The sequence below is a fragment of the Mus pahari genome, chromosome 11 (assembly GCF_900095145.1).
Source record: "Mus pahari chromosome 11, PAHARI_EIJ_v1.1, whole genome shotgun sequence".
Lineage (NCBI taxonomy): Eukaryota > Metazoa > Chordata > Mammalia > Rodentia > Muridae > Mus > Mus pahari.
The window spans coordinates 31,581,880-31,596,247 of NC_034600.1; the positions used below are offsets into that span (position 1 = coordinate 31,581,880).

Sequence of the window (14,368 nt, forward strand, 5' to 3'; positions counted from 1 at the left end):
TGGTTGCTGGGATTTGAACTCAGGACCTTCAGAAGATCAGAAGAGCAGTCAGTGCTCTTACCCACTGAGCCATCTCACCAGCCTCCAAATGTAAACTCTTAAGTGATGTGAATGCATAACAAAATTTAATGCCAGCCAAGACAATGTTTATAGATTCAGAAAAGGACACAAATATATATACAAAATATATACCTATCTTTCTGATAGTTAAAAGATCTTGAGTTTTGTTTTATTAATGCTACTAAGTAGGTTTTCTAATAGAAGTACCTGTGAGGCTGTAATCCTAGTACATGGGTTAAATAAGAACAAGCCTTGGATGAGATCCAGCAAGTCGTCCCCAGCTGCAATGAAGATGTGCTGCAGTGGGACCCCAGGGAAACTCTTAAACGTCACATAATCTGGAAGACTACACATGTCCTGAAAAGAAATTATCATTCAAATTTAAGTATAGTATCCAAAGACACAAAAATGGAATAAAGAAACAAAATGTTGCCTGTTAGGACAGTCTGTGTAAAAAAAATCATAAGAAAACTACTTATAGAGAAAAGCAAATTAGAACTAGTAATATGTAAAGGGTATAATATATAACATAAATATGTTTAAAAATTATAGTTCTACATAGCCACAATGAACATGTGAATACAAGGACAGAAAAGATAATATTTAAGAATCTTAGAGGAAAAATCTATAGTTGAGAAGTCTAATACAATGTGTAGAGAAGCTCATGGACTAAAAGCTGTAAGATGCCGATGAAATAAACATCTATATAAAGTCGGAGAAAGAGGCTCATCGTTTGAAATAGTCAACACAAGAAAGAATTGATTCTCCAAGAAACAGGGTTAAAATCTTGACATATTATACATGCAAACAAATTATTCTGAATCTTATATAGAAAGGTAGAGGTCTAGTTAGTTGTAAATTTTTTGAAAAGAAAAAAGTGTTAATTCTTACATGTACATATTAAGACCTAACAAAGCATTAAACTCCCAGGCTAGGCAGTGCTATATATGTAGCAAAACATGACTCAATTAATTAAAAAAAAAAAGTCAGGTAATGGTGTCTTGGAGAAAAAACAAAACCAAAAACTTGAAGTTGGTGGAAACAAAAGATTAACGAATAATTCAATCCTGCTATGCTATTGTTTCACTCAGTGCCTTAAGAGAGCCGGGGCATTGAGCATTTTAACTGTGAACACCCACTCTTCCTCCGAGGAGCTACATCCCAGCCCTCCGTTTTTTAGTAAAGAATAAAAGAAAGGAAAGGGAACTTATGTCTGTGAGTGCTCACTGACAGACAGCATCTAGGACTGACTGTGAGTGCCCACTGATGGACAGCATCTAGGACAGACACTGGCGTTGGGGAAGGGCTGTACATTCATAAACTGACAGATGAAGGCCACAATTTTAATGTTTTCCTTTGTATATTTCCTCCGTTGATCATCTGCAGTAATGAGGATAAGTTATTTTTATTTATTTATTTATCCTTTTGAGATAGGACATCAGTACATTGCTCAGGCTGGCCTGGAACTCACTATATTAAGCGGGCTAGCCTCAAATTCCCACATCTTCTGCCTCCCAATTAAAAGTATGTGCCACCATAGTTTTTAAGTTAGTTCAGTGGCAGAGCACTTGTCCAGCATGGGAAAGGTCTTGGCTTAATCTCTAGCACTGCAAAATTAAATAATTAACTTCTTCAGTGCACATACGGCTGCACTCACATGTAACAAAATAATGTGATAGAATCTTAAGTACATTTCAAAGAAAATGCATAAAGGCTTACAGGCCACTGTTCTTCAGTTGGTGTACCCAAAGTTTCAAATATTCTTGTTAGCTGATCAAGATCTGAATCTCCAGGCAAAAAAGGAACCTGAAAATAAGAAACAGGCATTTCAAGATTGTTAATGAGAGTGGTTACACACACACACACACACACACACACACACACACACACACACACACAAAAGCTATAAACTTTGTAATTAAAAAAACACTTAAACTCTGGAACAATTAAAACTTAGTCTAGCGAGTTAGAGAGAACTCACACACACAAACTTTAATAGCGGTTAAAAGCACTGATTTCCATTATCAACTTACTGCTTTTCCATTCCAAATTCACCTTCTACCCTCTCTGTAAAATGCAGTTTTTAGAAGGTGTGTCCAAGCATACACTTTTTGAAGAGTTTCCCTTAGTACCCTAAACGAGATTTCCAATATATTCCAAACAGCAATTTTTTTTAATTTTATTATTTCATATGTATGAGCATTTGTTTACACATATGTCTGTGCTCCATGTTTGTGCCATCTTCTAGCTTGGAAACTAGAAGAGGGTATCAAATTCCCTGGATGTGGAGTTACAGGTAGTTGTGAGCCACCATGTACCAGGTGTTGGGAATTGAACCTGGGTCCTCTTTTAAATGTTGAGACAGCAGTCTAGCCCCTCAAAAGCAGATTTTTGGCAAGTTACCAGAAGAGACATCCAACCCTCTGAAGTCTCTTTCAACAGAATCTACATCTCAGCCCTGGAATCTCAAGTGGTGGGCAATGGTGACTGTTGCTTAACTTTAGACGTTAGTTCACTTGTTAGCCAGCCCTTCATGATGCCCACCCCACTGCAGCTGTGAGTGTGGAAGGAGTGTGGGGTTAGGTGGGACATTCTCATTCTGAAACGCAGGCAAACTTCTAGGTGATTCTCTCTGCCTCAGCCTCCCAAGTGCTAACATTACAGGTGTAAGCCACCACACCTTGCATTATTCTTAAAAGTTCCTGAAAAAAGTATGTGTAGTTTGTTTTCTAACTGAACCCAGAGTTGGTACAAGCTCTAACAGGAATTCAGAAATGTCTCATGCTTGTGCAAAAAGTATTTTATCAACTGAGTTAGTTATCTTTCCACCCTCTGTGATGCTTAATCTTGTCACCCTGAGGTAATTTAGAGCCAGTCACCATGGAAACAAACCTCTGAGCATAACTTAATATGGTAGAACCATTACAGCGGCTGAGACCTTGGACTAGATACAGTTTTACTATGTAGTCTTCAACTCAGTCATCCTCCTGCCTCAGGCTCCTGCATGCCAGGATTGTACATCATCATACATGATGAAACTTTTATTTAACAAACTGACTTTGCTTGTCAATTTTTTTTCTGCTATAGGGATTATGATAAAAAGGTGAGTCCTAGTCAATTTTCAGAACTATGTCAATAATACTTAAAAGGTGAATGAATTTACAACTTACCCTTAGAAGCAATTCTGCTAATATACAACCAACAGCCCACATGTCCACTCCCACACCATACATCCTAGCTCCAAACAATAACTCAGGAGCCCGGTACCATCTGAGAACAAAAAGAAATAATGTCATAGAGTTGTTTGTTTTTCAAGTCAGGGTTTCCGTTGATGACGGTTACAAGTGAACACACTGTAAACTCCAAGCTTATGTTGTTTACTAGGAAAAACTGTTTCTAGTTGTGGTGTGGCTCAGCCTTAGTACACACCTTTAATCCCAAACAATGAAGGAAAAGTCAGTTGGTAAGAGGAAGCACCCGTATTTGGAAGGTGCTAATCGAAAGGCAGACAAAGAAACGAATCAGAGAAAGATCTGACAGAACAGGATACGCCCAACTCGTTTTTTTTTTTTGTTTTTTTTTTTTTAGTTTTTTTGAGACAGGGTTTCCCTGTATAGCCCTGGCTATCCTGGAACTCACTTTGTAGACCAGGCTGGTCTCAAACTCAGAAATCCGCCTGCCTCTGCCTCCCGAGTGCTGGGATTAAAGAAAGGCGTGTGCTACCACACCCGGCCTATGCCCAACTCTTGCAAGAAGGGAGGAAAAGGATGTTACTTAAGAGAGCAGTGGAGAGAGAGGGCAGGGGAAGGAAGATAGGAGAGGAGGCAGTTTTACTGGGACAGTGGTAGAGACAAGTTGCAGAGAGAACAAGCTAGACACAGGTGAAGACAGAACAAGCCAGAGAATGAGAAAGGAGCCAGAAGATTAGACTATATTGCCAGAGTTAGTATGAGGCCAAGCAGAGCAATCCAGTCAGAGGCCAAGACAGAAGCCAGATTGAATCAGTCAGCTTGAAGAGGAGTTTGAACCAGAAGAGCTGAGCTGAATCAGCCAGTCAGAGATAAGAAAAGAACTAGGAAAGGAAGGGGGTTGGGGTGTGGCAGTAAGTCTTAGAGGCTCAAAATATTCTAGCCCTAGATAAGATTGTACAGCAGCTAGAAGCTTCCAGGACTAGGCCAGCAGATGGAGGCACTGAGCCTCCAGGGATGGCAATTACATCAAGTGAATAAAAGATATTTTTACAGGATTTCTCTGTGTATCCCTGACTTTCCCGGAACTCACTCTGTAGACCAGGGTGGCCTCAGAACTCAAAAAGGTCTGCCTACTTCTGCCTCCCGAGTGCTGGAATTTAAGATGTGGGCCACCATGCCCAAGAAGGCTAATATTTGAAAGATGAAGTATCCTTGCATCTTAGATCCCACTGCTCACCATGAGTCCCACAGTCCCTGCCTTTCCAGTCCTCATGACCACGACTGCTGGGATTCTCTCCACTTTTCTGCTATAAACTCTCTGCTCTCTACTTGACTTCCCATTAACATGCTATACGACCAAAAAGAGCCCCATGACCTTTAAAATCTGGGATTTTATTCCTACCACTCTATTTTTTGTCAGCTTCAGCAATGATGTCCGCTCTGGTAACCCACTGTCAAAATCATCCCGGAGCTCATATCCTCTCTTCTTACCCAATGTCCAGGCAACTGATACTCATAAAACTTATTTGGAAAAAGGTGGCAAAATAATGTATAGGAGAATCTGTAATTTTTCTCAGATCCTTGAAAAATCATAGGAATTAACAAATGCAGGTCAGGTGTAGTGATGCACAACTTTAGTTCCAGTACCTGGGAGGCAGAGGCCAGTCTGGTCTACAGAGTGAGTTCCAGGACAGCCAAGGCTACACAGAGAAACCCTGTCTCCAAAAAACAAGCAAACAAACAAAAACAGCAAATGCAAACCAGACATGATGACACATCTGTCAATCCGATATGGAGCAGACGTGGATGGGGAGTTCAAACTCGTCCTTAGATACACACACAATCTGAGGCCAGCCTAGGTTATGTGAGACCCCATTTCAAAAGAAGAGAAAACAAAGCCACCATGACAATTATAAAATCTGTGGGGGGTTTTTACTGTGGGGTTGTTTTTGTTTTTATTTTTTCCTGTTTTGACACATCAAAACTATGAACAACATCCACAACATTTTATAATATATAATGCAAATATTAATGCTTTGAATAGAGAATTTACATCTACACATGCTATAAGATCAGTATTGATAAATGTAATAAACAAGGCCAATAAATAAAGTTGAAATAGAAGTTGTAGCTTATCTTAACTAAAATGTAAAAGCAAAATAAATTACTAATTCTCAAAATTTACTGTGTATGAAGCTAAACTATAGAGCACTTTTGGGAGTGGAGAAGATGGCTCAGTTAGATTCCACTACATATTCCCAAAAAGCATGAAGGCCTGAGGTTAATCCCAGCTCCCAAGGCTGGAGAAGCAGAGGAGGATGATCCTATGATTCACTGGCCAGCAAGCCTAGCCTATCCTCTAGCTACAGATCCATTCAACGAGATACTATCTCAAAAACCAAGGTGGAGGGCTGGGGAGACGGCTCAGTGGGAGGAGTGCTTGCTGTATAAGCATTGGAGCAGGATTCTGGATTCCCAGCACTCACATCAATGCCGGGCTTTCTTGGTAGTCACCTGTGCTCAGGGAGACAGGAATGCCCAGAGCAAGCCAGGTAGTTAAACTGACTCAATCAGCAAGCTTTGGGTCTGTGAGAGACTCAATATGTAAGATGAAGAGAGACTGAACACAAATGATTTCAACTTTGGTCACCAAACATAAGCACCCATATACTTGAACACGCCCCCTCTTGCGCGCACGAACACACACACACACACACACACACACACACACACACACACACACACACACACACAGAATGTAGACAGCTCTCAAGGAACCAAACCACACTTAAAGCTGTCCTTTGGCCTCCATACACACAAGTGCCCTCACTCTCATATACACAAAATAAAACATTTGCCTAGCACGTCCAAGATGGCATGTTATATCCTGAGGTTAGACATCCAGGCTACCTATACACATTGGCTTTTCAAGACTGGTGTTTTACTGCCTAACACTGGCTGTCCTGGAACTCATGCTGTAGACCAGACTGACATCGAAAGAGATCCACCTGTCTCTGCCTCCCAAGTGCTGGAATTAAATGAGCTCAAAACAATGCCCAGTTTACAATAATTTTTTGAATTAAAAAAAAAAAAGTTACTGGGACGCTCAATACTTAGCTTAGCAAAAATATCCAGTTGAAGGACTGAGTTAGATTCTGTCGGAAAGAGCTGTGTGTTTTTTTACTGTGGTAAAGTAGACATAATATAAAAAGGATTGTATTCTGAGAACATACCAAGAGTGACTCACTCCTGAAAAGTTAGTTCAGAGAAGACTGCTCATTTCTGTGTTCTTACCTGGTCACAACTTGATGTGTGTAAGCCCTATTGGGGCTCCCAAATGATTTGGCCAGGCCAAAATCTGCCAGTTTCAGAACTCCATTCTCATCTAACAACAAGTTGTTTGGTTTCAGATCCTGTATCAAACAGTTATCAATACAAACACATTAAGCAGGATTAGAGGAAAACAACATAGGGATACATTTAGTTAGATTGCTTTACTTATTTAGTTAGGTGATCAACACAGAGTAGCCCGTCTGGCTTTGAACTCACTATGTCATCAAAAGATGACCTTGAACTTCTGATGCTTCTGCCTCTACGCTAGAGTGCTGGGATTAAGGGTTTACCAAATGTGGGGTTGAAGACTGAACCCCAGGGCTTACTATGTTGGGCATCCACTTTACCAACTGAGTTATGGCCCAGCACCAGTTAACGTTAAAACCCAGAGAACAAAGCTGGGTGTAACGCACGCCTTTAATCCCAGCACTTGGGAGGCAGAGCCAGCCTGGTCTACAGATTGAGTTCTGTCTTAAAGACCAAAGGGTAGGAGGGACCTTGTACAATGAGAGATCCAAATGGCTATGATGGCTTGCACCAGAAGTCACCACAAGCACAGAGCCAGCCTCCGTTCCAGGGAAAGGTGCTAGAGTCAAAACAAAACAGCCAACCGACTGGCAAGTTGGCTCATCAGTTAGAGCCATGTGCAGTAAATGTAATGACCTTAATTTGATTCATAAACCCCTCAACGAGGCAGGAGAGAACTGGCGACTGGGAGGTGTCATCTGACTTCCACAGTGTACTGTGGCACATACCCAATTACAGTCATGCACCTGCACTCACACAGACAGACACATGGACTTAAAATATGCAAAACAAAACTCCAACTGACCACCGACAAAAAGTTTAATCACATTTAAGAAGCAACATTAAAAGTCAGATGTGATGAAACATGCCCACAACTTTCTGGTCTTCAGGAGTTAAAGCAGAAAATCAGGAATTTGAATTCCTGGCCTGTGCTGGAGAGATGGCTCAGTGGTTAAGAGCACTGACTGCTCTTCCGAAGGTCCTGAGTTCAAATCCCAGCAACCACATGGTGGCTCACAACCATCCATAATGAGATTCTGGTGTGTCTGAAGACAGCTACAGTGTACTTACATATAATAATAAATAAATCTTTAAAAAAAAAAATTCCTGGCCTTCCTGGAATACAAAGCAAGACCTCTCACAGACAGACGGATCATTCCTTAGAAGCTTACCCTGTGTAGAATCCAATGCTGATGCAAATATTCTAAGCCCTGAAGAGTCATCAACATGTAGGCTTTAATGTGGGACGGTGTCAACACAAGACTGTTATCCTTTATTATAACCTATAAAGTAGACAGGAAATACTCAGCTATGTTTCATTATTCCAAATGAGCTCTAACAAATAACTTACTGATTTAAAATTAGTATTTCTATGGAAGATCATCTAACTCTCCTTTAAAAGGTGTGGTGTGAATTTCCAGAATTAAGTGGTTAAAAAAAGAGTATCATTGGTTTGGGTAGTAAGCAATTCTATGGACCCTACAACTCTGGCTTAGAAGTATCAAGTATCTGTGGGTTTTACTTGCCCCTTCTAACAAGTGCATGCTTTGGAAAACCACTTCATCCCAGCTCGGCTCACATGGTAAAAGGAAGACTGGACTGATCTCTACCTGAGCTCCACAGTATAGCCTTTTGGCAGGAGAAAAGCTGCTTAAGAACAGACACATGACCTAAAACCCAATCCAACCAAGAAATCCACGTAATGCCAGGTGGTGGTGGCGCACGCCTTTAATCCCACCACTTGGAAGGCAGACAGGCAGATTTCTGAGTTTAAGGCCAGCCTGGTCTACAGAATGAGTTCCAGGACAGCCAGGGCTACACAGAGAAACTCTGTCTCAAAAAACAAGCAAACAAACAAACAAAACAAAAAGGAAGGAAGGAACCCAAGCAATTGTGGTAGAATTAAAGGAGACCAAGCATTTCCTTACAGGGGTAATTAGACTAAGACTATATGTCTTGAAATTGCCTGGGAAAGAGTGAAAATATATGCCCACGCCTGAAGGCAACAGAGGGAAAGAGGATTGAATCCAACGAGATGACCTGTAAGCTCTGACAGTCATTTTGTTATTAAGACTTATTGGTTCCTTTTTTTCCCTGGGGAGCACTTTCTTGTATAGGTGACTATTTATACATCCTCTAGATAAAACACATTTTAGCTGTTTCTAGGTGTTTTTCTTTGGTTTTTTGTTTGTTTGTTTGTTTGTTTTTTTTCGAGACAGGGTTTCTCTGTATAGCCCTGGCTGTCCTGGAACTCACTTTGTAGACCAGGCTGGCCTTGAACTCAGAAATCCGCCTGCCTCTGCCTCTCAAGTGCTGAGATTAAAGGCATGCGCCACCACCGCCCAGCCTATTTCTAGTTTTAGTGAACACCCATATACCAAGTGTTTTCTCTTAGATATATACACCAAACAGTGGTTGCTAGAGCACATAACTGTTACTAATGACTGTAGTATTACTGGTATTATCACACACATAGTGCTGGTGAATTAGAGGTACGGATGCAGGGACCAGTAACATTGTTACTGGTCTATATTTAGGGCAATCCTTTGCTTGATGCTGTCATAAAAATCCCTTTTACCTTTGATCTGATAGTAAACATGCTTTTCATTTTATAACTTTTTTGTTATAAAAAATATAAAATATATTTGTACTGCTTTCCAAAGTAACTATAGAATTTGGACTCAAACCAGCAATGTATAAGAATTTTAGTTTTAAGCTGGGCGTGGTGGCGCACACCTTTAGTCCCAGAGCTCGGGAGGCAGAGGCAGGCGGATTTCTGAGTTCGAGGCCAGCCTGGTCTACAGAATGAGTTCCAGGACAGCCAGGGCTACACAGAGAAACCCTGTCTCGAAAACCAAAAAAATAAGAATTTTAGTTTTAAATCCTTGGACTATAAGTGTTTTGGAGATTTTATTAATAAAAAGTCTGCAACTTTTACAAAGAAACTTGATTTTCTAAAAGAAGACGTTAACCTTTGATAACATGAGGATAAATGTAAAATTGTCAAGTCTAATGTACAAAAAAATTATCAGTAAGTTAAAGGGAACTTGGTAAAATGCCAATAAAATCTTAATCTCTGTACATAATACTAGAAATATAATTAAATATAAAGAAATTAGAGATCTTTTGAATTCTGCAAAATTAAGCAACTTTTTTGTGCCTCAGTATTTTCTTAAAGCAGAATAAACACGCAGGTTTCTCTTTCACTAAATAGAGAAATGAGTCTCCAGGCATCCTGTCTTACCTCTAGGTCAGTTTCCATAAAATCAAAGACAAGGCTAATGTTAGACTTATGTCCAAATGCATCAAGTAGCTGCAAAGGAAAATAAAAAGTTAAATTGTTATTCTCTATTTAATAATATGATTATGTGCATTGCCTGGCTTAAATTTTTAAACTTATGCTGGCAATTTCCTGTGAATCTGAGTAAATTTAACATTTGCCCTATTTTTTTTTTTAAACAGGAATTACTATTCTTGGGTACAAATATATTAATCCATTTAACAAACTCACTAAAAACTTAAGAACTCCTTTCTCTAAAATCTGAGAATTAGAATAAATTAATGAAAATTTCACAGCTCTGGCAGTGGTGGTGCACACCTTTAATCCCAGCACTCGGGAGGCAGAGGCAGGCAGATTCTGAGTTCGAGGCCAGCCTGGTCTACAAAGTGAGTTCCAGAACAGCCAGGGCTATACTGAGAAACCCTGTCTCAAAAAACAAACAAAATTCCTAAGAAACTTCTTGCTAGGTACAGGGTACATACTTTTATTTCAGGTACACAAATTACAGTAACTTAACTGAAACACACTCCAGCCCTCACACAGGCAAAAAGGTTCTCAATTTAAATGTAAGCTGCTACTTTTAACCATTGAATTCAAAATCATTTCTGACAAAATTAGCCTGTATGGAAACATCTGATTCCTTTCCTCAGTCATATGTATAATACTAAAGACACTATTCACAGCAAAAGTGGGATAGAAACTACACTTCAAGCTAATCAACCTTCAATCATCTGCAAGGTTACCTACATCCGTGCACCATGCTGAGCCCCTGATGATATCCACCATACTCAGAATATAGAGAACCCCAAGGGCAAACAGCTTAGATCATACTCACACCAATTATATTTGGATGACTTAGTTCCTGTAAGAGCTTTATCTCCCTTAAGGCTGTTCTATTTATACCTATAGAAAAAGAATGTAAAAAATGAACAAGAATTCTGAAATCTCAAACCTTTTACAAATGTATTTTTTGTAAAGGTCATTCAGAAAAATAGACATTTTACATACACAAGGAGAGTAACTTTAACTATTTGAGAAATTTTTTTCACATTGTTTTAAGATGGCTTAAAACACAGTATATAAAAATGGCAAGTACTTATCTCTCTAGCATATCACTCTGAATTACAAATAGCATATACAGACATATAACAAGTATGTGGTAATAGGGCCTTTTCTCTTGTCCTATAAACTTAGAGGAAGACTGTGCTAATAGCAAATTAGCACTAACACTATCTTTTTTCAATACAAATGATAGAGATCAACATTACAACAGTGTGGGCGCCTTCACAGAGAGCTTGCTCATAGGAACTATTACTTGATGGCTAAACAGGACCTAACATTCTAAGAGGCTGGAGAATAAGAAAGAAACCTATTCCCAATGTGTCCATTCTACAGGAACTTTGTGTTATTCCAAGATGTAACTCTTTCAAAGCAAGAACACCAGAAATGCAAAACAGCAATGATCTAGGACACCCAAAGCAGTAGTGAGGGCATCCAGACAAGGCACCCAAACTCCACGACGTGACTGTTCCTTGTGATGCTGCTTGCTTGTTCACTTGCTCTTTCTTTCTTTCTTTCTGTCTTTCTTTCTTTCTTTTTGAGATTTATTTATTTATTATATGTAAGTTCACTGTAGCTGTCTTCAGACACCCTGGAAGCTGGCATCAGATCTCATTACAGATGGTTGTGAGCCACCATGTGGTTGTTGGGCTTTGGACTCAGGACCTTTGGAAGAGCAGTCAGTGCTCTTAACCGTTGAGCCATCTCTCCAGCCCACTCTTTCCTTTCCTTTCCTTTCCTTTCCTTTCCTTTCCTTTCCTTTCCTTTCCTTTCCTTTCCTTTCCTTTCCTTTCCTTTCCTTTTCTTTTCTTTCTCTCTCTCTCTCTCCCTCCTTTTCTTTCTTTCTTTCTTTCTTTCTTTCTTTCTTTCTTTCTTTCTTTCTTTCTTTCTTTCTTTCTTTCTTTTTCTTTCAAATTTATTTACAGGAGTGGTGGTGCACAACTTTAATCCCAGCACTTGGGAGGCAGAGGCAGGCAGATTTCTGAGTTTGAGGCCTGCCTGGGACAGTCAGGGCTACACAGAGAAACCCTGTCTCGAAAAACCAAAAAAAACAAAAAAAAAAAAAGAAAAAAAAAAAGACTTCAAGACCAAAGTGACTTGTCCAGTGGCCCACTGATTTGTCCAATGGTAGAATTCAGATTAAAACTCAGATGTGACGGCAAATCCTGATCATAAAATTGATGACATCTAAATCAGCTAAGAGCCAGGGCTACACAGAGAAACCCTGTCTCGAAACAAACAAACAAAAAGACTCAAAAAGATTTCCTTTTTTCCTTATCAATCTATTTATCTATTTATATGAGTACGCTGTATCTGTATAGATAGTTGTGAGCCATCATGTGGTTGCTGGGGATTGATCTCAGGACTTCTGCTTGCTCTGGCCCAAAGATTTATTTGTTATATGTAAGTACACTGTAGCTATCTTCAGACACACCAGAGAGGGCATCAGATCTCATTACAGATGGTTGTGAGCCACCATATGGGGGATTTGCAGACTTTGGAACAGCAGTCAGTGCTCTTAACCGCTGTGCCATCTCTCCAAACCTTATATGCTGTTTCTAACTGGACTCACTTTATTCTCTAGTGTACTGGTTCTCAGCCTTCCTAATGCTGAGACCCTTTAATACTGTTTCTAATACTGTGAGGACTCCCAACCATAAAATTGTTTTCATTGCTACTTCACAACTGTAATTTGCTACTGTTGTGAATTGTAATGTAAATATCTGTTGTGGATAGCCCTGGGTTGTTTGTATTTTGATGCTAATCTGGCTCTCCTGGGAGGGGCTGCAATCAAGGAATGAGTCACATACTCAGGTGACTTCTTGTGACCCATCCCCTAATGAATAAAGGAGCCAATCACTGGGTGAGTAGGTAGGATTTTGTGTTGGACAGAGGAAGAGAGGAAGCAGGAGAGAATTAGGCCTTTTTGGACCGAGACAGAGTGAGGACAAGATGGACAAGATGTCTCCCAGTTTCAATGGCAGATCCGTCAGGATTCATCACCGAAGGATTTAGATTTTTTTTTTTTTTTTTGGGGGGGGGGGTTCAAGACAGTGTTTCTCTGTGTAGCCCTGGCTGTCTTGGAACTCACTCTGTAGACCAGGCTTGCCTCAAACTCAGAAATTCTCCTGCTTCTGCCTCCTAAGTGCTGGGATTAAAGGTGTGTGCCACCATGCCCTGTGAGGATTTAGATTTAGTAAGGTTTACAAAATTAGGATTTTAGTTGCTGCACCCAGCAATTTGAGTTACTGTGGTTTCTGAATTAAGTTTGTGTGCTGTTTTCCTTCATACAGCAGCTTATCTGGGTTCAAGAGAGAAAGGTAAGGCACCAAAGGATGGGTTTGCCTGAGGTACACCACAAAGGTCATGGGGAATTTGAAACATGGGGCTGGCTTGGTAGCGACCCACCAGTGGGATCTTAGAGAGCTGGGTGGAGACACTTCAGGAGCTCCAGGCCAGAGAGTCTCCATGAGATAAGAACAGGCCAGAGTGAAAAAAAAAAAAAAAAAAAAGAACAGGCCAGCCATTGCCGCCTGTGCATGGCTGGCCAGGCCACTGAGGAAGAGGCACAAGCATGGGAACATTTTTAATTTTTAATTTCTTGCAACAAATATCTGTTTACATTGCAATGGGGTCATGATCCCCAGGTTGAGAACTGTTGCTCTAGAGACACTACTGAACTATTATGAATTCTCATTAGCATTTTCCTCACAACATCTCCTATTTGATCAAATTACATGTAATACTTACCATCTTTAGCTTCTGACCTGTGTCCAAGTTTGATCTGGGAGAGAAAAAGGGAAGAAAAAAAGCCAAGACACATATATTAATAATGTGTAGTGAGAGGATGAAGATGAATCAGGGGTTGAGAACACTGACTGTTTCCAAAGGATCTAGGTTTGTTTCCCAGCATTCACTCAGCAGCTTGCAACTGCCAGTTCTAGTGGGATCCAATGACAACTTCTGACCTTGTACAGTACCAAGCATACAAGCGGTGCACAGACTACATGGAAGTAGAACACTGGTACACATAAAATAATACAAGCTTTATAAATAAAACCAACCAAAACCTCACAATGTGCGAGATTAATGAATAATCTAAATGCACAAAAACTTAGCTACAGCCATGTGTGGTGGCGCACGCCTTTAATTCCAGCACTCTGGAGGCAGAGGCAGGCAGATTTCTGAGTTCAAGGCCAGCCTGGTCTACAGAGTGAGTTCCAGGACAGCAAGGGCTATACGGAGAAACCCTATCTCGAAAAACCAAAAAAAAAAAAAAAAAAAACTTAGCTACAAGCAGGACTGGCATGGTGGTGCATGCCTGTGGTCCTACTACCTGGGATATGGAAAGATTCTGTATCAAATAAATCTAAACAGCTGGGAATGGTGGTGCATTCCTTTATCTCAACTCTTATAA

At 40.2% G+C, this 14,368-nt stretch overlaps 1 protein-coding gene across 1 annotated transcript in view; it reads right to left on the reverse strand.

Moving 5' to 3' along the window:
* The window catches only part of Cdk7 (cyclin dependent kinase 7), a 26,137-nt gene that overhangs the window by 2,820 nt on the left and 8,949 nt on the right, over window positions 1-14,368 (reverse strand). The window contains exons 3-10 of the mRNA XM_021208303.1: window positions 13,702-13,735; window positions 10,727-10,794; window positions 9,856-9,924; window positions 7,784-7,894; window positions 6,546-6,664; window positions 3,231-3,330; window positions 1,780-1,866; window positions 268-417 (exon numbers count right to left, since the gene is read on the reverse strand). Coding sequence (XP_021063962.1) covers window positions 268-417; window positions 1,780-1,866; window positions 3,231-3,330; window positions 6,546-6,664; window positions 7,784-7,894; window positions 9,856-9,924; window positions 10,727-10,794; window positions 13,702-13,735 — 738 coding nt within the window. The remainder of the gene's footprint in view (window positions 1-267; window positions 418-1,779; window positions 1,867-3,230; window positions 3,331-6,545; window positions 6,665-7,783; window positions 7,895-9,855; window positions 9,925-10,726; window positions 10,795-13,701; window positions 13,736-14,368) is intronic.